This window comes from Triturus cristatus, chromosome 9, assembly GCF_964204655.1.
Source record: "Triturus cristatus chromosome 9, aTriCri1.1, whole genome shotgun sequence".
Taxonomy (NCBI): domain Eukaryota; kingdom Metazoa; phylum Chordata; class Amphibia; order Caudata; family Salamandridae; genus Triturus; species Triturus cristatus.
This window is the reverse complement of record NC_140592.1, coordinates 1,146,640,639-1,146,667,818: the sequence shown is the minus strand read 5'-3', so window position 1 is coordinate 1,146,667,818 and position 27,180 is coordinate 1,146,640,639. Positions and strand designations below refer to the sequence as shown.

The following is a 27,180-nucleotide window of genomic DNA, read 5'->3' as shown; positions in this document are numbered from 1 at the left end:
CCTACCAAAACAAGCATTGAAAATGTAATAGGTCTCGCCTTTGATTAAGTTAAAGGCATTTGCTTTGCTAATGGTATTGTATAGCAAAGCAAATGGCTTTAACTTAATGAAAGGCGAGACCTATTGCATTTTTAATGCTTGTTTTTCATGCAGCATACATGGGTCAACCTCTTAGCAAGTGAAGGGTGACTGTTAAAATACAGTTTTGTGCCACTTAATTATAGTTGTCTGCCTTAAGAACGGGGAAGGGATCGCATGCTGTACCCTGTGGCACAAAGGTGATGTAGAAAATATAAGAACCAAAAGATAAAATGTTAGACCTTACATTGTTGTTGGTAAGCATTGCTTAGTTTTCCCTGCCTACGGATTGTGTCGAAGATAACATCTTCAACGATTGTAGGGAGAGAACTGTTTTTGGAACACAAAATCATGTTTTGGAACTTAATTGAAAGCATTCGTTGTGGATGTGTTTCTCCAATTGGTCACTGATCAAAATTCCTCTTTTGAGACTGGCAAGCTATGAACAAGAAAGAGAAATGGCACCAAGTACTTTGCCTTCATCTGTTGGTCTCCGAAGAATCCTCACCTTCTCCTTAATGTGAATCTTTCCAGATACCTCTTGGAGCAAGACTTTCCCGGTATGAGGATTGGGCCAGAGCCAACTACGGATTCCTTTATTGCCGTGATGTACGGGGAGAAAGAAGGCTCCATTCCTGGAAATGCACTGGTAGTGGACCCGAAAAAACCATTCCGCAAACTGAACAGTTTTGGAAATGCTTTCCTTAACAGGTATGGTGACTCATGGCTTAAAAATGTGAACAGTTTATAAAGTATGCTTTGTTTCTTTGTCTCTCGTGTGCTCATGCTCTCTCTCTCTTTTACATGTAAATATTAAATATGCAGTTTACCAAGTCACTCTTACCAATGTATCTTTATTTTACTAGTATAGGTATTAGTTAGGCCAGTCCCACTTTTTAAATTGCCAAAATACTTTTGATGCTTCTGTATATAGCGATTGGCAAAATTATTGTTCACTCCTTAGAGATTGCAGGGGCGCTGTTAGATTGCATGGTGTTAGCAAGCTACTATAGTAAGGCACCCCCACACTTATGTATTTGGGAGGTCTGGGAGAAGGGGGAGAAGAGAAACAGACTACATTTGCAAAAGCAACCTCCCACACGACCTATATTTCTTCAACTTTGGCTTATACAATGCTGAAACAAGGGGCTCCAATAATATTGATCTTCACACAACAACTTGTGTCTACTGTTAATTCATATTTTATTGTTTTTTTCTTTTTTCACTTTTATCAAAATTTGGAAGTTAACAACACAACATTACACTTCTTTATATCATGATTCAAAGATTAAAATTATATCATTGATTTTCTTTTTTAACATTTTGATTTACAAAGAACTTGTGCCAGTGAAATTCAAATTGCGAAACTTGGTTTTCCGAAAAAGAAACATTCCCCTACACTCGCACCTCATTCATAAAACTCACACTCATGTCACTAGCATACTATACACTTTAATTCCTCGCCCCAGACCTACACTGCATGAACAGTTGGTTACAAGCGGGGTGACAACATCCACCCTCTGCTGCTGTGCTGATGTCTGGGGTGTCACACTTTCTGGCCGACGTATGTTTCAATATATTGTATTCTTGGTCTCCATCTTCATCAGGAGTATTTGTTTACATTTATTTATAATACAGGCGAAGGGTTGGGGAATCTAAAAACCGAGGTTGTGGGAGAAACCAGAGCAGGAATTTAGTAATATATTTATGTCTGCATTATTTTTAAGTGTAACTTAATTTCTATGTAGCAAATGCCCCTGGGAGTTTTATTGACATTACTCCTTTTTAAAATCTTCAGCGTGAATGCTCCTCTCTTTAAGACTTAATTTAAGTAACATATCTTAAATTCAGAAAAATCCTTCATATATAAAAACAATCATATTCTCTTTTGTATGAAGGGGTATTAATAGTGAAATGGACATAAGCTTGTGCTGGGCATAGCAACCAATGTGGTGAGTTAGTAGGTTAACATAACGCATGTGTCCAGAAAGAGTAAAATTACGGTTCTGAGGGAAAGTTACTGATTATTAGTGCCACCCTTATACTTTGGAAGAGGAGGTGTGACTAACATTGAACTTCAACAACTAGCAAGACGAAAAATACACAAATTGTTAGAAAGATTTGTGAATATAGACATGTAGCGTGAATCAGACAGTAATGTGATGACCCCATATTAGTTCTTAATGTCCACACTTGTTGTCCTTTAGTTTATTTTCTCCATCTACTAATCCTATTAGGTGCTATACGAGAGATAGAAGAAAATAAAATGAAAGTACCTTGCTATTGTTTGGCTCGTTGCTCAACAAACAAGTAATTCAAGCACGGGAAAATGTTTCCTACTGGTCTGTCTCCTGGCGATCTGCTTGTTCCACTAGATCTCAGGCATATTGTATCTGGAAAACTTTGTATGGAAAAAATAAAAAAGATCGTAAATTGGTAACAATGGCTCTCATAGTACTGAGCATGTCTTAGGTCTGAGCCTTAGCATATTGTAATTACCATAAATGAGTCGCTCTATAAATGTCCGCTTGTCTTTTAAGAAGGATGGTTCTATTAGGCTCTCTGTGGGGAGTGTATTTCAAATCATAGGTATTCCCAACAGGTCTCAAATTACTCCTAAAATAGTGTATAGGAAAATATTTAGTGTATGGAGAATAGTGCAATTGTCGTATAGCAGTGCTATTTTGAAAGTATGGAGGATAATCGGATAGTTACTATCCCTTACCTGCTGTTGCTCGCTATATGGTGCTTACATCTCTGCTGTGTCTAGACCGTGTATTAGGGATCCATTGCCGGTAGTTGGATAGCTTGTGTAATCTGCAGAAAAAGACATGGCTATCAGGATCTAAGCTCTCAGTTTAACACGCAGGTTGTTTGAGTTATATGACATCAGCGAGCATAGGGCACCGCCTACATGGTAATTGCTAGCTGCTCTGAAACGTATGCATCTTAAGCGCCCTCCATTTCTGTATGTGTATATACATGTACATCTATGTGTCGCGCTAGGCCCAAAGGCCATTACATATAAAAATATTGTTAACGGGATGCTGCTCTGGTGGTAATATTTAAGGAAACGCGACTATTGTAGCGCATATATTCATGATGTATGCTCTTAGGTAACAAAGCTTGCCTGTGTGCTACAAATGCAATGAGCACAATAGATACGTAGTGGGACTAACTTGTGCTTGCCATATTCGTTATTACATGTGGAATATTAATCCTGATGCCCTTTGGGTAAATCTATCCACATCATATGTCACATAATGATAATCCACATCTTAAAACCTCCAACTATGGAATTTAAGCCTGCTAACTTTGCCCAATTAAGTGTTGGAGAGAAAGAGCTTTAATGTAAAAAGTATTACAAAGCATGGAACATGTTGTTCCAGTTTAGTATAATTGCATTTAAAATATTCCAGCAGGCAAAGTTCTCATCTTCAATGTCTAATTTGTGCAAAATTGTCAAAGCAAAGTGCTACGTGCCTTTCCTAAATTTCATACTTCCTATTAAAATTATTCTTAAGATGGCACAGCTACAAGTAAACATTTCCTATTTCAACATGCTCAATCATACTTTAATATAAGCGTTCACAGCTAAAGGTAAAACCAATAAAATTCATACTTCATTGGGTCACCAATTCATATTTATTTTTCTCCCCAAAATAAATGGACACATAGGTATCTCCCGCGCACTATATGTAGCACCGACAATTACCGTTATAACTCAAACTTTGATAGTTTTGACTCGGCAAAAGACATAAACTTCAGGAACTTCCCACAAAAAATAAAGTTATCCCCTTGGGGACAGACTTTAACTGCATGCCAACATGTACATATGGTATTTCTAATAAAAAAACTGTCAACAGTCGGTCCTTTAATCTTTCTTTAACTGCCCAGCCCTAATGGCAATGTGACAAATGTCTTCCTTAAAGTAGTTACAAAGACGACATGAACAATCTCCTCCAAATGGAGGAATTAAAATGAGTTTGCAAGTCATCAAGTCGGTAACGCCACAGCTTTAATTTTGACTTTCAAACACTCAATCCCCCTAAGAATAATTGAAAGTTAAGTGGGCCATATGATACTATTACCATCCATGCATGGCCTCTTTTAGACAGCACAGCATTATTCATTAGGGGAGAAATCTTTTTCCCGGATCCATTTATATTGAATGCAGATTGAGAGAGGGGTAAGACCTAGAGCTCCTGTGCCGTGCCGGTGGTTAGGGGCAAGTTAAGATAATCCTGTGCTGCAGTGTTTCTTGGGTCACTTATCGCTTCCCACAAATGAACCTAACTGAGATCTTGGATAATTTTTTAGCTTTTAGCAGAATTTCAAATAAACACCCAAACTGCTTATAAACTACCTTCTAAGACCAAACTGTAAGCAAATTTGGGCAGGCGAAACCTACCAAGGTATATTAAACATGCAACGATAGGTCCCTACAATTGCATTACCTATTTTTTTTTTGTCTACTTTCCCTATCCGTACCTCAACTTCATTTTTTCAGAGATGAGACAAGTGTAGCGGCCATTACTTGCAGGATTGGATGGGGTGGACAGGCCTTTAAAAAAATTCTGTAATAAAGAGAAAGCGGCAGATAGTGTATTATTTCTTCCTTGTTTTGCAGAACTCTAGTTCTTAAATGAGCCTATAGAATCAAAAATCACCCTCAAATATTTATACTTGGGCACAGTTTCCAAAACTATCCCTCCTATATAGTATGTAGGTGGTGAAGATCTTCCTCTTGATACAAGTATGATTTTAGTTTGATGAACTCTTAGCCTATGATCCATAGCATACTGAGCGGTTGTGTTGATTAAATGGTGTAGACCAACCTTTGTATAACTAATCAAAACAAAATCGTAAGCATACAACATGTGTGAAGCGTAAGAATTGACCCTATTTAGGGCAGGAGACATTTCCGCAAGATACTAATTAAATAAAAGCGGAGCCAGTACAGTCTTGTTTTAGGCCATTTCTTGTTGTAATTATTTGGGGAAATAATTACCCAACCTGACCTTTGTCCAGGTATGTGTGTGCAGCAATGGATACCTCTTAGTAGGAGAGGAGGAATTCCCAGGTTCAACAGCTTGGACCATAAAACGTTTCTCTGCACCGTATCAAAAGCTGAAGGAAAATCTACGTAGCATGGCCTTCTTCGGATGTAGGTAAAATAAGTCCCAGCACAGTAGAAGGAAGCCACGAGGCGCTGGCACTATCTTCTGTGCTATCTGTCACGGTGTGCAGGGTCTCTGGCATGGTGCCACTTTAAAAGCTGCGTCTAAAGTGCTTACACTTATATCATCATCCTGGCGTTTGGATCTCTTTCTCCCAAGCAGATGTTGCACGAGCAGTGTTTGTTCTCGGATGATAAAAAAAGCGTGTACAAAGAGGCATCGCTAGCGCTGGCACTGCCCCCCTCCTGGGCTCTCTTCCTTGTTGTGACAACTGAAAACCTTGACTTCAAGATGGGGTTCTCACTCTCTTTCCTCTACTTTCTTTTATTTGCTCCCCTGTGAAATGGATCCAAAAAAGAAAATCATTTTTGCTAGAAATGCTGGACCTGTCCTTGACCAGGGCTGTGTGCTCCTCGGAGCTCTTCATTGGGAGTGTTTGGCAGTTTGTTTGAGCCGGGGCTGTGATGGATGCTGTAGTTTCTGAGTGTGATGCTGCGCAGGAGCCAAGGACAGGAGTCTTGTGCGTCTGCTCTCGACCTTGTCTCCAGCTTTATCTTATTTTACGTTTGATGCAGAGTGGCTCTGTGTGTGTGGGTGGCTCTCTGTGTGTGTGGGTGGCTCTCTGTGTGTGTGGGTGGCTCTCTGTGTGTGTGGGTGGCTCTCTGTGTGTGTGGGTGGCTCTCTGTGTGTGTGGGTGGCTCTCTGTGTGTGTGGGTGGCTCTCGGTGTGTGTGGGTGGCTCTCTGTGTGTGGGTGGCTCTCTGTGTGTGGGTGGCTCTGTGTGTGTGGGTGGCTCTGTGTGTGTGTGTGTGTGGGTGGCTCTGTGTGTGTGTGGGTGGCTGTGTGTGTGTGGGTGGCTTTGTGTGTGTGGGGGCAAATGCAATAGGTCTCGCATTTGAGTGTCATGAGTAATGCCAATAGCTCTAACTTTAACAATGCCAAGACCATTGCATTGTAAATGCTTGTTTGATTCTGCACCCGCATATATTTCCTCTAAATAAGCTGGCCAAGAGGCTACTGAAATAGTTGAAGTGGAGGGAGACGTCCTTGGGAATACTGGTTGAATTTATAGTAAGTGTAAAGTTCACGATGAGGGTTGTCCTTTGACCACCTGAGATTTCAATCAAATGGGCAAGATTGTGTGGTCTTCTGGTATTCTCGGTCTTCTAAAGTGGTGGAATTAATTTAATATTTAATGCATGCTGACAGAACGTATTTAGATTAGTAAGGATTTATGTGGTTAGTCTTTATGCCTTTGATTCAGAGAGCAATGCAGGGCGAGCAGCCTTCAGGGCTGGCAAAGTCTAGTTTCGTATGCCATTGAAGAAACTATTGTTGCTATTCATATTGCAAAGGAGAAAAGCTTGCAGCACTGCATTAGAGTTGGTTGGTTTGGACTCTGCTGTTTGTGCGGTCCTCCGCAAGAGGATCTTGAATCTGAAATTTGAGCCACTATTTTAAGTATAGGAGCCTAATATAAGATTGTATGTGAGGCTGAAAACCTCACCCCCCACTCCTCCCTCCCCCTACATGACTGAGAACAAGCATTGATTTGGGTGTCCTGTCAATTAAATGTTTCCAGCACTGGAACATTCATAGGTTCACATACTTGAATTATTCCCTGTCATCAGGCTGGTAATTTACTATTACATTTTGAGCAGTCTATGTCATGTTATGACCCAAACTCTGGCCAGTGAAGTGGATATGCTGCGCGATTCACTTCCCTCTAGAGACTTCCACAGCTCAGATTTTAAATTGATTTTTCACCCGTTTCCCTAGGCTTGTTTATAACAACGATTTTCCTTGCTCTAATATTCTGAATGAATGAAGTAATCTCTCGTTTTCCTTATGCTGTGGAAATCCCAAACCAAGGTGGAATGCAGAAAATGTCATGATATCCTACTGTTTAAGAAGTTTCTCTAAAGGGCCTGTGCTATGTATGAGGCAAATTTGATTTTTGCTCACAACCTGCAATCATAGTGCACCGGTTTACTCCAACCAACCACCCCTAAAGAAATGTAACATGGGCCAGATTTTTTTCGCCCAAGACCTCATTTGATAAAGAAAGGCACCTGCCCAGGACCATCAAAGACAAGTTACATAGATGCATGAAAGATGTTGCAGAACAACAACTGTCTAAAACTCAACACCAGCAAGACAGAAGTAATACTCTTCAGGAAAGTCAAGGTCACACACTGGAACAATGAATGGTGGCCTCCGTACTGGACTGTAACCCAGTACCCGCTAAACACGCCTGCCACCTCAGCATTATCCTTGACAACCAGCTATTCATGAAGAAGCAAGTCTGCGCTATCCCCACAGCCTGCTTCCTCATGCTACGCATTCTCAGGAAGGGTTTCAGATGGCTCCCAACCAACACCCGGTGAACTGTCACACAGGCTCTTGTCACCAGCAGACTTTACTACGGCAACTCCCTCTACGTAGGAATAACTGCCCAACTATTTCAATATTTGAGCATTTGTTTAGTGTAAACTTGTGTTTGAGGAATGTGTGCTGTAGCTACACATGCTGTACATAAGACACCAAGAGAGTCCAGGGAAGTTACCCAGAACACCCTGCAAACCTCAAATTGAGCTAAAAAAACACATTTTCCTCACATTTCGTCTGGGATCACTACACTGGCACAGATTTCCTACCACCCAGCATTACCCCCGGCTTCCCTTGTGTGAATGGGAAGGGCCAAACACAAAGATTGAGGGGATAGCACAGCGAGCTAGAATCGCTATATATATATATATATATATATATATATATATATATTCACTGAAAAAACCATAGGTTTCACACATGTTATAGTTAGCTGGACATTTTACTGATAAAAAACCAATGAAATTCCCCCGTTATAGTTACTGTAGGCAACTATAACTCACGCGACCGCAATCCTCTGCTGATGCTAATACTGTATTTAGACACTTATTTGCCCATGTCTTCTTCCATTAAATTTTAGCTATACATATATTACAAATATTTTTTTTTCATAAAGACACATATGTCATCAGCAGAGGATTACGGTCGCGTGAGTTATAGTTGCCTACAGTAACTATAACGGGGGAATTTCATTGGTTTTTTATCAGTAAAATGTCCAGCTAACTATAACATGTGTGAAACCTATGGTTTTTTCAGTGAATTTGTACGGTTTTTTAAATGCTAAGTTACTTTACGCCATTTGTGGCGTGCGCGCCCACTTAACGCAGTTCTTTCCATGCGCGCACGGTGCGCTTCGCGCACCGTGCGCGCACGGTGAGCACAGTGCCCACATTACGCTCGATGGGCCATGAACGCACGATGCGCTTCGCGCACCGTGCGCACATGGAGGACATATGATGAGCAAACTCTTAAATCTGCTTTTCATTTATTTATTTTTATTTTTTTTACCGTACGCTTACCGTAAGCTTACGGTACGCGTACCCCGTGATTTTTTTTAAAATCAATAAATGTTTTTTTTGTACTTTTCTGTCCTTCTTTGACCCCCTTACAAATGTTAGGGGGTCTGTAACTCTCCTCATTGCCCCCTTTCCTTGTTTTCTCTGTTTTTTTTCTGAGTGAAACACACAAAATGGCGGCCGCCGCTTCCTGGTTTCGGCCGATTCGAATGTTTACTAAGATCTATGGGCCAATCAGAATCTCCTTCGCGCACGCCATGTTTCTTCCGTACGCTTACCGTAAGCTTACCGTACGCGTACCCCGTGATTTTTTTTAAAAATCAATAAATGTTTGTTTTGTACTTTACAGTCCTTCTTTGACCCCCTCACAAATGTAAGGGGGTCTGTAACTCTCCTCATTGCCCCCTTTTCTTGTTTTCACTCTTTTTTTTTCAGAGTGAAACACAGAAAATGGCGGCCGCCGCTTCCTGGTTTCGGCCGATTCGAATGTTTACTAAGATCTAAGAGCCAATCAGAATCGCGCTCGCGCACGCCACCGTACGCTTACCGTAAGCGTACGGTAAGCGTACCGTAAGCGGGCTCAGATATATATATTGATTTAAAGGCTATTTTCTCAGAATCTACTGAACAGATTTACACCAAACCTACAAAAGGCACTTCCTTGACCTAGGGACTACCTCTCTGCCAAATTTTGAGTAATTCTGTTCAGCCGTTCGGGCTGTAGCTCGTTCTAAAGGTCCTATGGAAAAATGCATGGGAAAAACGCGTTTTGGGACCCCCCTTTTATCTCAGCCCCCGCTTGACGGATCCCCCCGAGACTTTCAGGGTAGGAGCGGAGCGTAGCGCCCCACCTATTTTGAGAAATTCGCGAGGATTCGTCGACCGGCGCCAAAGTTATTCAAAATAGAATGTTGAGGTTTTCCTATGGAAACGTGGTCCTAACTATAACTACCTACTGGCGACCGCCAGTAGGTTTATATATATATATATATATATATATATATATATATATATATATATATATATATATATATATATATATATATATATAGTGTTTTTAGGCTGACTCAACACAAGTGAGGTATCATTTTTATCTGGAAACCAAGGAGAATGCTGGGTGGTAGGAAATTTGTGCCAGCTGGTCATAGTCAGAAATGTAAGGAAAGCGTGATTATTATTTTTTTGTTGATATTATTATTATTATTATTTTTTTTTTTTTTAGCTAAATTTGAGGTTTGTGGGGAATTTTGGGTATGAAGATGTTGGGGGATCCACGCAAGCCAAACCTCCCTGAACTCCCCCGGGTGTCTAGTTTTCAGAAAAGTTTTGTAATACATAATTTTGATGTCTCCACAATACGTTTTGGGCCCTTCCCTGTCGTGTGTACTTGGCCCACCCACATAAGTGAGGTTTTTATATTTATCAGGAGACCCGGGGGAATGCTGGGTGGTAGAAAATGTGTTTTTAGCTAAATTTGAGGTTTGCAGGGAATTCTGGGTAAGACAACATCGGGGGGTCCACGCAAGCCAATCCTACCTGAACTACTCCTGGTGCCTAGTTTTCAGAAATGTCTGGGGTTGGTAGGTTTCCCTAGATGCCATCGAGCCCGGGACTAAAAACGCAGATGACTCCCCTGCAAAACCAGGTTGTTTTGTGATCAATAATTTCGATGTCTCCACAATAAGTTTTGGGTCATTTCCTGTTGCAGACACTAGGACTATCCACACAAGTGAGGTACCATTTTTATCTGCAGACTTGGGGCAATTCTGGGTGGGTTGACGTTTGTGGCTTCTTGAAGATTCCAGAACTTTCCATTGCAGAATTGTGAGGAAAAAAAAATATATATATATATTCTCTAAACTGTCGTTACCAAGGTAAAGGATGACGACGCCGTGTCTTGCAAAAATAAACGATTTTAATGTTCAGCTGCTGGACGCGTTTCGCCTGTCCTGCAGGCTTGTTCACCAACAGTTAGCAGTAAAGTTTTCCACCATTTTGAAACACTCATCGCGTGTCACGTGTGCAAAGACTACAAATGCAGTATATAAGACAACAGACTAGTAGTTCTACCATCCAAACATGAATTCATGCTTAAAACACTAAAGGTCCGCATCAAAAAACAAGAATTAATTTGTTGAATTCATTTATACATATTACGCGTCAATTTATGGGCTCAAATTAACAAAGCTCAAAAAATGAAAGTATAAAAGGGAGTGTGAAATGTGGGTCAAAATATAACTCGCAGTAACACTGTGTGACCAAACACACATATATCGCATCAATTCAAAACCATGATAATTGGAGTCTTAATACATGTTACTGTTTCACATTGCTCTTTTTAACCTTTATAGCGTAACTTTATAATTCAGTAATCAATTCTGCATACTGCCTAAGTGGGCCTAAAGTACTTGCGGTAGTGTTGTAATAATGAAATAAGTGTTGAATTATCTGCAAATATTTCAACTAAAAAGTGCCACCCTAAATAAAACTTAAACATCTAATGGTTTAAAAACAGGCAAGGAAGAAGCTATTTCAATGCAATGGTCACAGGTGGGTATTCCTCAATGTTAAGACCTGCTGGGATCTTACAATTTAATTTGATTATATACGAAGACTCTAGTCTTTTCAATTGTTTCTCTCGGTTACCACCTCTCTTATTGATCTTAACTGCATCTATTACGAAATATGTCAAGCCCACGGTGCTCTTTTCATGAAACCGCTCAAAATGACGTGCCACAGGGTAGGATTTGTCACCATTTTTGATAGCTCTCAAATGTTGTAACACGTGCTTATGTACTGGCAAGATAGTGCTGCCCACGTACCTCAGGCCACAGGGGCACTGAAGCACGTAGACCGCAAAATCTGTCTTGCATGTAAAATGACCTTTGATTTTAAATTGTCTATTTGTGAAACCTGATGTGTACATAGAGGTGTTAGCTCCATGCACACAAGCTTTACATTTCGTGCATTTCACAAATCCTTCTCTCTTTGTTAGCCACATTGTGGCCGCTACCTTTGCGGGCGGAGTTTTCAAAACATTGCTGACTAACATTTGCTTGAAACTCTTAGCTCTTCTGAACGTGATTTGTGGTTTTTTCCTAACTAGCCTGCCCAGTGTGGGATCACTACATATCAAATGCCAATGTTTAGCTAGGATACTTCTTACTTTTTTGTGTTGTATGTTATAAGTGGTTATCATCCTGCAATCATTTTTGTTTGCATTCTCCAATTTTTTCTTGGTGTTACTTTTATTGAAAAGAATGTCTTCCCTTGTCCTTCTCTTGGCTTTGTTAATTGCCGATCTTATGCACTCATCTGAATAACCTCTTGATTTAAAACGCGACTGCAGTATCAATAATTAATTTCCACAGCTCTCTTGGTTACTACAGATACGCATTGTTCTCAAACATTCCCCATAGGGGATGCTCCTGATTAAATTTTGAGGATGAAAGCTCTTGGCGTGCAGCAACGTGTTGCCAGCCGAGGGCTTTCGATATAGTGCAGTTTCAAGTTTATCATCTTTGATGTAAATAGACAGATCTAAAAAGTTAACATTGGTTTTACTGATTGTACTGGTGAATTTAAGATTCAAATCATTATTTTGTATTCTTTTAATAAATGTCACCAGTGATTCCTCAGTACCCTTCCATACGACAAATAAATCGTCTATGAATCTACTCCAATGCATCACATTATTCTGCCATTCTTCAGGGTACAATCTTTGGATCACCTGCTCCTCCCACCAGCCCATATGCAAATTAGCAAAGCTGGGGGCGAAGCAGGTGCCCATTGCTGTACCACATATTTGATGCAATAACTCATCATTGAAAAGGAAATAGTTGTTTTTAAGGCAAATTGACGTCATTTCAATTAACATTTGGGTATGTGCCCAAAATGTGACAGGTCTGTTGCCCAAATAATGTCGGACAGCATTCAAACCATCATCATGCCTGATGCTGGTGTAAAGAGTCGTAACATCAATGGTGGCCAATAGAATGTCACTTTCCCAGGGTAGATCGTAAACCTTTTTAAGAAAATCCCCCGTATCCTGTATGTGGAGAAGTGTGGCTCAATGATTAGAGCGGCAGACCCTGATGCAGAGGTCTTGCCCGGGACCAGGGTTCAATTACTCGCCTCGGCGGGTCTTGGGCTCAAAAAGTCCACGGACCTGATAATTCTTGCCTCGGTGCCATTCCAATCATGGAGTCGCACTCTGCAACTCTGGGCAATAGCTTGCTTAATCTCCACAACGGCCCCCACAACGCTAAGGATGCCTGGCCTCCACCTTGGGGGTGCCCAGGAGTGGACGCCTCCCAGGGAAAGCCAGGATGGGTTCCACAGCGGTATTCGTACAAGCGCCTTGAGACCCTTGCGGGTGAGTAGTACGCTATACAAGTATCAATTTACATTTATGTAGGATGGGAGACATTTCGTTAGAGGGCACAGGAAAGAGTCGACAAATCTGGACGTGTTAGCAAATGCACTATTGATAGCAGAGATTATCGGCCGACCTGGTGGATTCACCTGGTCTTTATACACCTTAGGAATCCGGTACATCACAGGGATGACCGGCTTGTTGATTTTTAAGAAGGCTAATTCTTCATCTTTCAAAAGACCTTTAAAATGCCATTCAGCTAACTTGGAATTGTAAGACTCGTGGCTGTTGTACATTATTACCTCTGAAACTTTCACATAATTAGAGCGAATGTTAAGCTGTTTATACGCTTCTTGCAGATATTGTTGCTTGCTCCACAGCACCACATTGCCGCCCTTATCAGCATTACAAACAATACAATCAGCATTCATAGACAATTTCTTAACTAAGGTAGTATAATCATGTTGTTGTTATTTTTTTATGTTGTGAAAGCATGTTAGTACACAGTTGCTTTAGGTCATTGACTACTAGTTCACTATAGATGTCCACTGCATCTTTTCCTGTCATAAGTGTAAATCTTGACGCAGGTCTAAAGGACGTTGGGTCATTAATGGTGATGTTCAAGCCTTCTTCCTCTGCTATTTAAGTAGCTTGTCTGATGTTAGTTTCAATATTAGAAGCAGTGCTAATAGGTTCAGTCTCATCTTGTAGATGGTACATGTCTAGCATTAGATTCATGTCATCAACTACCAACTCACTTGTATGTTCAACATTTACGTTAGTACGAGATGGCAATAATTTTTCATTGACATTAAAATGTTTTTTCAATTTCAAAGTCCGAATGAATTTAAACACATCCACTCGTGTTTTGACATAATCAAATTCCTCCTCTGGGCAAAATGACAAACCAAGTCTCAAGATCTTTTCCTCTTTATCTGATAAAGGAATGTCAGTCAAATTAATGATTGAAGTTTTATCATCTATATTTATTTCACTTTGGTCTTGGGCTTCACAGCGCCATCTATGTTGCTTGGCGCCTTTCCTCCTCTGTTGCCTCTTCCTCTTTGAGGTTTTACGTAGTGGACAAATGGCCTTGGTCGGAGGTTGAACCTCCTCTCCTGCTCTAAAAAACCAAACTCTTCAATCACAGTCGGCGCAGTGCCAATGTTACTCCCACTGGTTCCTTCATCACCGTCCGTATCGAGCTCCGAGCTAGGAATACTACTCCTTTCAGAGTTCTCTTGTAGTGGTTGTTTTCCGCCTATATTCATTTTTTGCCGGCGCAGAGTGTCAAACTTTTTGGCAAAGGTGTAAATTTGACCACGTTCATAATCTAACTTGTCACGCATGAATTTTTTTGCTTTTCTTACTTTGATAGATTCTTCCAATTTGCGTAATCTCTCCTGCATCTCAATTTATTTGGTTACTAGCTCCTGGTCCGCCTCTTTGTCAAGGAATTCTGTAATTTGCCCGATTTCTTCTATGATTTTTTGCCTATCAATTTCGGCATATTTAACTAGAATTGCCAACATTCTTTCTGATGATTCTTGATTATTATCTGCCCACTCGCGGAGCATGTTGGGATTTGGATCTTCATATGTAGGGGCTACCAGGATCCTCAAACCCCTAGGAATGCGCTTGACTTCTAAATATCGTTTTAATGATTTAGACTCCCACCACTTGGATAGCTCAGATCGTTTAAGTTTTTCCAGACGCTTCAAGCGCGTGATAACAGCCTGCTTTCCCACATCTTTTTGAGCAACAAGGCTTGTTTTCGTTCTCAATATCAAGTCATCAAATATTGTAAGTGCCGCTTCTTCCCTCTCCTTTACTTCATCAGCTGACATCGTGATACAATATATTTAACTTGAAATCGAGTCGCTATATATATATATATATATATATATATATATATATATATATATATATATATATATACTGTATCTGCTCCTCCGTTTGCTCAGGTATGCCTACCGCCTCCAAGCCAGGGGGCGCGTCAACGAACGGACCTCCCGAGCACGGTCCGGTAACATTCAGCAAAACTTCCTCCCAAGTAGGAAAGTCGACGCCATGTCTTGTGCCTCAATATTTCCTTTATTAGGTCAGCTTAAAACGTTTGACGCGTTTCGCTTGTCCCGCAAGCTTGTTCACCAACATTTCACAAAGTTTTCCACCATTTTAAGTGCTTTGTGCATGCGTAGTGCGTATAGAACTACTAGATCATAGAGAGTAACAACAGACTCGTAGTTCCTAGTATGACAAGACTACTCGTGAACTCAGAAAAAATATATATACACATTTCATCTTAATACACTGGATATGTCATTATCACTGAATTAAAAACAATTCTGTAAAGAAATTATTTACATTAAAACTGTATAATACAGAATCAGAGGAACAGAATAGGCTAATATAAATATAAGCGCTATTCCTCAGCGCACATGCTGCCCTAGTGGGCCTACTCTCCAAGTCCGGAATTGCTTTACTGGGGCTTAATTGAGTACAAACATGAGTTGTCAGTATTTTTTCTGTAATTACTAAAGCAATTCCGGACTTGGAGAGTAGGCCCACTAGGGCAGCACGTGCGCTGAGGAATAGCGCTTATATTTATATTAGCCTATTCTGTTCCTCTGATTCTGTATTATACAGTTTTAAGTTGTCTAGTTAAGGTGTCTAGTTTTCAAAAATGTACAGGTTTGGTAGGTTTCCCTAGGTGCTTGCTAAGCTAGGGCCAAAACAAAAATCCACAACTAGGCACATTGCCAAAAACGGGTCAGTTTTCAGTGGAAAACTTTTATTTGTCTTGGCCACTAGGCCTACCCACACAAGTGAGGTACTATTTATTTTGTGAGATTTAGGGGAACACAGAATATTACTTATTACCATTTGTCTTTCTAGGCATTTGTGCCTTCCAAATGTAAGACCGTGTGTAAAAAAAGTCATTTTGAAGACTACCCTCTAATTCACATGCTAATATGGGTACCCAAAAATTCAGAGATGCACAAATAACCACTGCTTCTAAACTCTATATCTTGTTCCCATTTCATAAATACATAGGTTTCCTTGATACCTATTATTTTACTCTTTATTTTACCAAATGAAATGCTGTAAACCCGGTACACAATGAAAAACTATTGCAAGGTTCAACTCATTTATTGGCTTTGGGCTACCTTGGGTTCTTGGTGAAACTACAAGCCCCATATATTCCCGCAACCAGAAGGGTCCCTTGGACATAAGGACGTAATGTTACATTGCTTTCAAAAAGAAAACTCTACCATAGTTGGAAGAAGTTACAGGTAAAAATGTAGGCACAAATTGCTGGGTTTTTTTCCAACTTAATTTCAATATTTATTTGTTTCAACTGTTACTTTCTATAGAAAAGCCTTAAAGAATCTACACAAATGATCCCCTTGCTGAATTCAGAATGGTGTCTACTTTTCAGAAATGTATAGCTTTCTGGCATCCATTATTGGTTTCATACCCATTTCTACCACTAACTGGGTGCAGGTTAAAAGCACAAATTCTAATGGATACATCTGCCAGTGGATTCCTCACCTTGTGAATATCCCCTGCGCCAGCAACATTCTGAAACTTTTGTAGCAGTCCACGCCGATGAGGTCGACGACTACGTCACAGAGACGCGGCTCCGCTCGCGACTCCGCTGACGTCACCGGCTCCATAAGAAGACCTCGTCGGCGTGATGACGTCAGTTCCCTTTTTTCCGCCAACGGATTTCGGGACTCTCTGTAGCTGTACTTGTTACTTTGTTTTCTGCTGGTTTCTCTCTCTCTCTTCTTCAGCTGAAATTTCGACGAAGAAGTCTGGTTTTAAACCTTGTCGAGAGTGTGGAACGCACATGTCGATAACGGATCCGCATGAAGACTGCGTGTGGTGCCTGTCATCGGACCATGATGTGGAAGGATGTTCTTGCTGTCGCAAGATGAGCTCCTAGGCTCTTAAGGAGAGGGAAGCAAAATTGTTCATTGCCAAGATGAAGGAAAAAAGAGGCCGTAGAAGGTCGAGGTTGGCGTCAAAGTCGACTTCGGGGCATGCTTCTAAGTCCAAGAAGCACAAGAAAAAGAAGAGGCATTCATCTCAACATCACTCAGATAGGGATCAGGCTCCGAGATCGACATCGCCCTCCCGACGCCGTAAGGACTTTGTATCTCCTTCGCCTGTTCCTGATTCACCTATTGGCCTGTCGTCACCTGTGGCTTCACCCGAGCATGCTCCATCTCCGGCTCCGGTTCCGATTGAAGAGCTTCCAGCTCTGGGTGAGCCTTCGGGTCCGCTGATTCCACCGTCGGCGCCGGTCAGCCCGAGTCCGGTGATGCCTGAGCAATATCCTGCGTTTCCAGGCCCAGGTCAGGACCCTACGCATTATCTTAATGCTATGTATGGAGTCTTCTCCAGAGCCATGTACCCCTCTGGTGTACCTTCGGGTCCTATGGGTCCTATGGGCTTCAGTTTGGGAGTTCCCCAAGCTTATCCTCAGGCTCCCTTCATGCCATTTTTTCCGGTGACGCCGTCTTGGCATCTACCGGCGCCGAGGACATCGACGCCGCTCCCTTCTTCACCGGCTCCGACTGGACCTCGTTCTACGCCGGCTGTCCCTTTAGATCCACGCTCGACGCCGTCGGATTCGGTCACGGCGCCGCCGACTCCTGTTGTGAGGATCAGGTCTAGGAGGGAGGCCCAAAGGGTGCTGGATGAACAGAGGTACCTGATGGAGGAAGTAGAGGATGGTGAGCTGATGGAACCTGATGGAGGAAGTAGAGGATGGTGAGCTGATGGAGTCGGACGATGTGTTTGATGGTTTAAAAGAGGCTAGTGGCCTGGATTTATCGCCTGAATGGGAGATTACTCCTCCTTCTGATGCTCCTTCAAAGCATGTGGCTCCATACCACGCTGTTATTAAGAAGGCGGCTGAACTTTTAGATCTGCAGTTGCCTTCTGCAGAGTTCAAGCCTAACATCCTAACGGAGGTTCTGCACTCTCCTTCTACTGCATCAGAGCCTTTACTCCCTTTTAATGACGCCATTATAGAACCAGTAATGGCGGTGTGGCGTAAGCCCTTCTCTGCTTCTGCAGTTTCTAAAGTTATTGCTAGGAGGTATAGGGCAGCTCCAGGGGACCCAGACTGTTTAACATCTCACCCATCTCTGGAGAGTCTGGTGGTTCAGGCTGCCTGTTGCAGAAATTCAACAGGTTCTTTTCCCCAAGTCCCGAGTGACAGGAAGGCGAAGAAATTGGATCAGTCGGCCAAGAAGGTCTTCTCTTCTGCCAGCATGGCCCTTAAATCGACGAATGCCACCTGTCTTTTGGGCCGATATATCCATGCTCTTATGGACTCAGCAAAGCAGCTAGCTCCAAAGCTGTCAGAAGAGGATAGGATGAGTTTCAATGAGGTCCTTTCGGATACCCAAGCGGCAGCACGTCAGGTAATCCAAAGTGGCTAGGATACAGCTGACTCGGTTGCAAGAGTCATGGGATCTTCTGTTGCCACCAGGAGGAGTGCGTAGCTTAAATCTTCAGAGTTCTCCCCTGATGTCCAGTCAACGCTCTTGGACTTGCCTTTTGATGGCTCCGGACTTTTTAGCAAGAAAGCGGATGCTGCGCTTGAAAGATTTAAAGAGAGTAAGGCCACGGCTAAATCTTTGGGCCTTCAATCTCAGCCAAGGGGTTCGTTCAAGAGGTATAGGGGCTTCGGAAGGTCCACCTTTCGTTCTTACAGACAGCCCCAGCAGCAGCAGCAGCAAAACACTCCGCTACAGAGGCAGAATCAGGGGGTCGCACTCGAGGTCGACAGCTCTCCTCAGCCCCTCCCACCACTGCAAAGCAGCCCTAGATCCACCATTCTGGATCATGTTGGTCCTGTGGGGGGCCGGCTTACCCATTTTCTACAAGATTGGGAATCAGTTACTACAGACCTTTGGGTTCTAGATCTTGTAGAAAATTGGTACGCCCGTCCCTTTCGGGAATTCCCTCCAAATTCCCCTCCTTGTCAAGGGGCTTGCTCAGAGGACCACCTTCTTCTCCTGCAGGCGAAAGTCCTGACATTACTGAAAAAAGGTGCGATAGAGGTGGTTCCAGAGCAGGAAAGGGGTCAGGGATGCTACTCCCGGTATTTCTTGATTCCGAAAGAGGACGGCAGATTGCGTCCAATATTGGACCTCAGGATCTTGAATCTTTTTCTGCAGCAAGAGAAGTTCAAGATACTCACCCTTGCGCAGGTTCTTCAAGCGCTGCATCAGGAGGACTGGATGGTGTCGATCGACTTGCAGGATGCATATTTCCACATCCCCATCCTGAAATCGCGCAGGAAGTATCTCCGGTTTACGGTAGGGTCGCAACATTCTCAGTTTGCGGTTCTTCTGTTTGGTCTTACTACTGCACCACGAGTCTTCACCAAGGTGATGGCAGTGGTGGCAGCCCATCTCAGAAGTTCGGGGATTCCAGTTTTCCCCCATCTGGACGACTGGCTGATCAAAGTGGAGTCACCAGAGAAGGTGCTTCATCATCTGCAGGTTACAACTCAGCTGTTGTACAAATTGGGTTTCACGATAAACGTGCCAAAATCTCACCTGGTGCCCTCTCAGCGCAACCTGTTCATAGGGGCAGTACTGGACACTACTGTGTGTCGAGCATTCCCACCTCCACAAAGGATTCTCTACATACAGGAAATGATTCCCTTGTTTTACAATGGAGCGGTCGTTCCAGTCCTGAAGGTCCTTCGCCTGCTCGGTCTGTTTGCTTCCTGCATTCTGTTGGTCAACCATGCACGCTGGCACATGAGGGCGCTCCAGTGGTGCCTCCGCAGGCAGTGGTATCAGCACAAAGGAGATCTCAGGAAGTCTGTGAGGATCTCCAGGGAAGCTGCGGCGGATCTGTCTTGGTGGAGCGTGGAGGGCAATCTGTCTCAAGGAAATCCCTTCCATCTACCTCCATCGGTGGCCACAGTAATAACTGATGCCTCCACTTTAGGGTGGGGTGCTCATCTGGGGGAATCTGGACGGAATGACGTCGTCGGAGTACTTAGACGCCGCCCTCGCGCGCTGACGTCAGTTCTTCTTTTTTCCGCGCCAGTAAGCGCAGATCCAGGAGAGCTACCCCTTTAGTCATTTTTTGACTAACTTTTTCGATCCTTTTTGATCTTGTCTCGACTCCGGTGCCGGTAGGATGCCTGGTTTTAAAGCCTGTGCTGACTGTAGCCGCCTGATGTCGGTTACGGACCATCACCGCCGGTGCCTTTACTGCTTGGGCCTCGACCACGACGCGGAGTCGTGTTCGGACTGCAAGGCCCTGACCTCGAAGGCTAGACGGGAGCGGTCCCGTAAGCTTCTCGAGATTCGCCACTCGGCTCCGCGCCCCTCTCGATCCCGGTCCAGGAGGAGGTCCAAGGATCGGTCGCGGAGCCGCAGCCGACGTCATCATCGGTCGTCGGGATCCAAGTCTTCGGGTAAGTCGAAGCACTCCAAGAAGTCCAAGAGGCGACACCGCTCTTCGGACTCCCCTCGCCGGTCACGCGACTCGGCCGAGGGTCAGGGTGGTTCCACCCCCGCGGCTCCGGCGGAGCCGCAGGCGCCGCGCACGTCCCCATACCCACCGGTCCCTGGGACTGACGCGACGCAGGCGGAAGTCAGTGCCTTCCTCTCGGCCATGAGGAGCCTGGCTCCGCCGTCGACGCCCGCTGGCGCGCCTTTGGGCCCCGCGGACCCGACTGGGCAACCTTGTCTGCCGGTGGCTCCGGCCCTGGCGCCGTTGACGGCTCCGGCCTCGACGCCGCAAGCGCCCGAGGGACCCGTTCCCGAGTCCCCGCCGACGCCGGTCGACCTCGTCACGCCTCCTCCGCCGGCGTCGACACCGGTACCACCTCCGACGCCGACTCCGCTCAGCGTCGAGCCCCGGTTCAGTCCCGGTCCGGGCCCGGCGCCGATACGGCGTCGATGGACGCCGCGTTCGGCGCCGCTGGAGACACATTTTGTCTATCGCCCGGCTCCGATCCTTCCTCCTGCATACCAGGAATCGGATGATGGGGACAACTGGGAGGGATCCGAGGATCCTATGGCCGTTCAGGCTCAACTGTCACAGGACTGGGCAGATGAACTGGGGGAGGCCAGTGGCCTGGATACCTCTCCAGACACTGGATTCATCTCTCCTCCGACTGTGGCTTCGGAGGAGGGTGCTGCTTTCTCTGTGGTGCTGCGCAAGGCGGCCGCAGCCCTTGGGCTCGAGCTACCTGCCGTGGCTGTGAGGACGAACGTCCTCACTGAGGTGCTTCAGTCTGCAGCAAGCTCCACTGAGCCTCTGCTGCCATTCAATGAGGCCCTCACTGACGTTCTGCAGGGCACCTGGTCCAAGCCCTCCACAGTTCCTCCTGTGGACAGGAACGTCGCCAGGCGCCACCGCCCTGCTCCGGGCGACCCCAGTTTTCTGTCCCAACACCCTACCCCCGAGAGTCTGGTTATCCAGGCCTCTACCTCCCAATCCTCCTTCCCGACCGCTCCGCCGGACCGGGATTCCAAGAGGCTGGAACAGTTTGGCAAAAAGCTGTTCTCCTCCCTTAGTTTGGGCCTGCGGTCTTTGAACACCGCCTGCCTCTTGGACCGTTATTCCCACTCTCTGTGGGATGCGGTGGAGGACGTGCTGCCCCTGTGTCCGGAGGAGGTCCAGACACGACTTACCCAGGCTCTGGCCGATGGGAGGGATGCAGCGCGACATGCTATCCGATGTGGGCTTGACACTACGGACTCGCTGGGTAGGGCGATTTCTACCTCAGTGGCGCTTAGACGTCACGCCTGGCTGCGGTCCACGTCCTTTTCGGGCGATGTCCAGAGCACCCTCATGGACATGCCCTTTGATGGCACTCGCCTTTTCGGCGAGAAAGCGGACAGTGCGCTGAATCGCTTAAAGGACTCCCGGGCTACGGCCAAGTCCTTGGGCCTCTCGGCCCCGCGGTCGCAAACTTCCGCCTTTCGCCCCTTTCGTGGCCAAGGAAGGGGTGCCTCCTCACGTACGCCTAGCCACCAGCCGCAGAACCAACCTGCGCGCGGTCGCGGACGTGGTTTCCGCCGAGGCGGTTCTGGAGGACGACGAGGTCAGCCCACATCCACCCCGGCAGCATCCGCCTCAAAGCCTTCCTAGTCCGAGCTTTCAGGCCCATTCCTCGCCAGTGGGCGGCAGAGTTCGCCATCACCTGCTCCACTGGCGGTCCATCACATCGGACAGGTGGGTGCTGCAAATCGTCCGAAGGGGCTACTCCCTCCCCTTCGAGACGACCCCTCCAGCCATGCCACCGCAGCACCACCGTATCTCGGGGGATCATTTGAATCTTCTCCACGAGGAAGTTTCGGCCCTCTTGGCCAAGGGGGCCATCGAGCGCGTTCCGAGCCCAGAAGTAGGTCGTGGTTGTTATTCCCACTACTTTCTGGTTCCCAAGAAGGGCAAAGGGGGCCTACGCCCTATCTTGGACCTCCGGAACGTCAATGCCTTCCTCCGGAAGGAAAGGTTCAAGATGTTAACTTTGGCTCCGGTTCTAGCTGCCCTAGACCCTGGAGACTGGATGGTAGCGTTGGACTTGCAGGACGCATATTTCCACATCCCCGTCCTGCCGGCCCACCGGCGTTACCTGCGGTTCACGGTGGGCCAGGAGCACTTTCAGTTTACCGTGCTCCCCTTCGGCCTCACCAGTGCCCCTCAGGTGTTCACGAAAGTGATGGCGGTGGTCGCAGCTCATCTGCGCAGATCAGGGGTTCCAGCTCGCCCCAGACAGTCGTCTCCCACCTCCAGACTACGGCGGATCTCCTGCATTTGCTGGGATTTTCCATCAACGTGCCGAAGTCACACTTGAGTCCCTCTCAGAAGCTCCTCTTCATCGGAGCGGTTCTCGATTCGGCGCAGTTCCGGGTCTATCCGCCGGAACAGCGGGTCCGGGATATACAGGCCCTGATTCCCATCTTTCGGCCTCTATCCTGGGTTTCGGTCAGGCTAGTGTTGCGGCTTCTGGGGCTGATGGCCTCCTGCATCCTACTAGTGCATCACGCCAGGCGGCGCATGCGGGCTCTGCAGTGGGACCTGAAGTTTCAGTGGGCCCAGCATCACGGCAACCTGTCCGACCATGTCTTGATCTCGGAGGGCAATGCACAGCAGTTGCAGTGGTGGCTCACGGACCGCGATTGGGTCAAGGGCGCAAGAGCCTCTCCCTTCCCCAACCAGAGCATGTCGTAGTGACGGATGCGTCCCTCCTGGGATGGGGTGGCCATATGGGAGAGGCGGAGATCAGAGGCCTCTGGTCTCCGGCGGAGTCTCGTCTCCACATCAACCTGTTGGAGTTGAGAGCGATCCGACTTGCACTGAAAGCCTTCCTTCCCTCTGTCAGGGGAAGTGTCGTGCAGGTGTTCACGGACAACACCACCGCCATGTGGTATTGCAACAAGCAGGGCGGGGTGGGGTCGTGGACCCTTTGTCAGGAGGCTCTGCGCCTCTGGACATGGCTGGAACACCAGGGCGTCACCCTAGTGGTTCAACATCTGGCGGGCTCTCTGAACGCCAGAGCAGACGAACTCAGCCGCCGGTGCATGATGGATCACGAATGGCGTCTGAACTCCGACGTGGCGCAAGGTCTCTTTCAGCAGTGGGGAGAGCCTTGGTTAGATCTATTCGCCACCGAAGAGAACGCGCAATGTCAGCAGTTCTGCGCGTTGGAATTTCCAAGGCGGCACTCGCTCGGCGACGCTTTTCGTCACGAGTGGAGTTGCGGTCTGTTGTACGCCTTTCCGCCTATACCACTTCTGCCCAGAGTGCTGAAGAAGATCAGGCACGACCGGGCCCAAGTCATCTTGGTGGCTCCGGATTGGGCACGAAGGTACTGGTATCCCGAGCTATTCAGTATGTTGACCGATCCTCCGATACGTCTGCCCCTTCGGGAGGATCTTCTGTCGCAGCAGCAGGGGACGGTCCTCCACCCGAACCTCTCCAGCCTCCACCTCCATGCGTGGAGATTGAGTGGCGGCAGTTGATGCCATTTGACTTGCCTCCTGAAGTCTGTGATATCATTCTGGCAGCCAGGCGTCCCTCCACAAAGACTGTATACGCCTGCCGGTGGAACAAATTTGTGGCATGGTGCACAGCAAAGGCTGTGGATCCCCTTTCTGCCCCTCTTTCTGAGGTTCTACTGTTTCTTCTTTCTTTGGCCCGGCAGGGCTCTGCCCTGGGCACCCTGAAAGGTTATCTTGCTGCCATCTCTGCCTTCTTGCGGCTTCCTGATCAGCCTTCTCTTTTCAAGTCCCCTGTAGTTACACGCCTTCTAAAGGGCATTACTCACACGTTCTCTCCTGTCCCTTTTGTAATGCCTTAGTGGGACTTGAATCTTGTTCTCACATTTCTAATGTGTGCTCCCTTTGAGCCTCTTCATAATTGTCCTCTTCGTCTGCTGACGCTTAAGACTGCTTTTCTGGTAGCCATCACCTCGGCTAGATGGGTGAGTGAGCTCCAGGCTTTATCTTCAAAGCCTCCTTTTCTCTCTGTTCATCCGGACAAGGTTGTCCTTCGGCCTCGTCCCTCCTTTCTTCCGAAAGTGGTGACTCCATTTCATCTTGGGCAGTCTGTCACCTTGCCCACCTTCTTTCCGCATCCTTCCAAAGAGGAAGAGAGGCTCCACCGACTGGACCCAAAACGTGCGCTCTCCTTTTATTTGGACCGCACAAAGCAGTTCCGGGTGGACGACCAACTTTTCGTTGGATACGTGGGTGCTAAGAAGGGGAATGCTGTGCACAAACGGACCATCTCTCGGTGGGTCGTTTTGTGCATCAAAATTTGTTACTCCTTGGCAAAAAAGGACCCTCCTGTTGGGCTGCGCGCCCATTCTACTCGGGCCACAGCGGCTACTACTGCTTTGGGACGGGGTGTCCCTTTGCAGGACATCTGTCAGGCAGCAACGTGGGCTTCGCTACACACGTTTGCCAGGCATTATTGCCTTGACAGCTAAGTCCGGAGGGATGGCTTCTTTGGCCGTTCTGTCCTCCAGGACTTTCTGGTGTGATCTTGGTTCGCAGACCCACCACCGGGGATGGTATTGCTTGGGTATCTATTCTAAGGTGAGGAATCTAACTAACGTGTTTCTTTCAGATGAACAAGTTACTTACCTTCGGTAACGATGTATCTGTAAGAAACATTAGTTAGTTAGATTCCTCACCGACCCACCCATCCTCCCCGTTCTGCGAACTGACATCTAGGGTTAAGGTTATCCCTTTCAGGCCCCTAGATTTTATTTTTGGCACCAGTGTCGGTCTTTGCATGGCTCTGCGTTCCTGGCGCGGAAAGCTATGTACAAGAACTGACGTCAGCGCGCGAGGGCGGCGTCTAAGTACTCCGACGACATCATTCCGGCGTACGAAGCCGACGACGGACGCGGAGCCGCAGACGACGCCTAGCGACGCGCAAGGGGTATTGCTGACGAAAAATCTTCCGGATCCAGTCTGACGCCTGGTGATATTCTAAGGTGAGGAATCTAACTAACTAATGTTTCTTACAGATACATCATTACCGAAGGTAAGTAACTTGTTCTTCAAGACGGTTTTTCTCATTGAGATCACCTCAGCAAGGAGGGTAACTGAGCTTCAAGCTCTGAGTTCAATGCCCCTGTTCTTGACCCTTCATGCTGAAAGAATGGTACTCAGGACCAGGGCTGCTTTTCTGCCTAAAGTGGTAACTCCCTTCCATCTGGTGCAGTCCATTACCCTCCCTACCTTCTATCCTCTCCCCTCACCCTTCCAAGGAGGAGGAGAGACTTCACCGCTTGGACCCTAAGAGGGCGGTGAGCTTCTACCTTGACAGGACAAAAGACTTTCAAGTTGACGACCAGCTCTTCGTGGGCTTTGTTGGCTGCAGGAAAGGCAGAGCTGTGCACAAGCGCACCCTTTCCAGATGGATTGTCTTGTGCATCAAGATATGCTACTCTTTGGCCGGTAAGGAACCTCCAGAGGGTTTAAGGGCTCATTCTACTAGAGCGAAGTCTTCAACTTCTGCTTGGTCTAGAGGTGTTCCTGTGGAGGACATTTTTAGGGCGGCAACTTGGGCCTCCCTTCACACTTTTGCAAAGCAATACTGCTTGGATTCCGAGGTGAGGAAGGACGGACATTTTGCTCGTTCCGTCCTTCATGTTTTTCTGGTATAGAAGGGTGGACACCCTCCTCCGGGAGTGGGACTGCTGTGGGAATCTTTTCACAAGGTGAGGAATCCACTGGCAGATGTATCCATCAGAAGAACAAGTTACTTACCTTCGGTAACGCTTTTTCTGGTGGATACAGTATCTGCCTGTGGATTCCTCACTGACCCACCCGCCTCCCCGTTGTCCACCCTTGTATACCTACAATTTTAATGATGGTGTTTCAAAAATTATTTGTTACTGTCAAAGGCATTGTGTTGTTTCTTTTGCCTTCCTTTTTTTATCCTCCACACTGTGTGTGTTGATTTGTATATTATGTACTGTGTATATATTGCTGTCAGTCCGTCCGTCCGTGTGCCTTGAAGGCACGGAAAAAGGGCGGAACTGACGTCCTCACGCCGACGAGGTCTTCTTATGGAGCCGGTGACGTCAGCAGAGTCGCGAGCGGAGCCGTGTCTCTGTGACGTCGTCTTCGACCTCATCGGCGTGGACTGCTAGAAAAGTTTCCAGATGTTGCTGGCGCAGGGGATTTTCACAAGGTGAGGAATCCACAGGCAGATACTGTATCCACCAGAAAAAGCGTCACCGAAGGTAAGTAACTTGTTCAATAGGCTATGTCCCAGTAAAATGCCAAAACTCTGTAGAAATTTTAGATTTCTGACAAAAGTCTGCCTGTTCCTGAAAGCAGGGAAGATGGTAATTTTAGCACCACAAACCCTTTGTTGATACCGTTTGCAGGGAAAAAAAACAGATGCTTTCTTCTGCAGCACTTTTTTCCCATTTTTCCCCAAAAGCTTACGATTTATCTGTATTTTGCCTTGTTCGGGAGCCGACCTACCACAGCTTTGTGGTCCAGGCCATTACCGCATCCCCACATTCCCCCCTTGATAAAGAGTCCAGGGAACAGGATTCTTGCGGAAAGCAGTTTTTTTCCCTCAACTAGTGTGGCTTTGCACTCCATTAGTACAGTCTGCATCCT

At 46.1% G+C, this 27,180-nt stretch overlaps 1 protein-coding gene across 1 annotated transcript in view; it reads left to right on the top strand.

Moving 5' to 3' along the window:
• Window positions 1-27,180, top strand: part of EHD4 (EH domain containing 4) — a 219,577-nt gene that overhangs the window by 40,081 nt on the left and 152,316 nt on the right. The window contains exon 2 of the mRNA XM_085627085.1: window positions 613-789. Within this exon, the coding sequence (XP_085483211.1) occupies window positions 613-789 (177 nt within the window). The remainder of the gene's footprint in view (window positions 1-612; window positions 790-27,180) is intronic.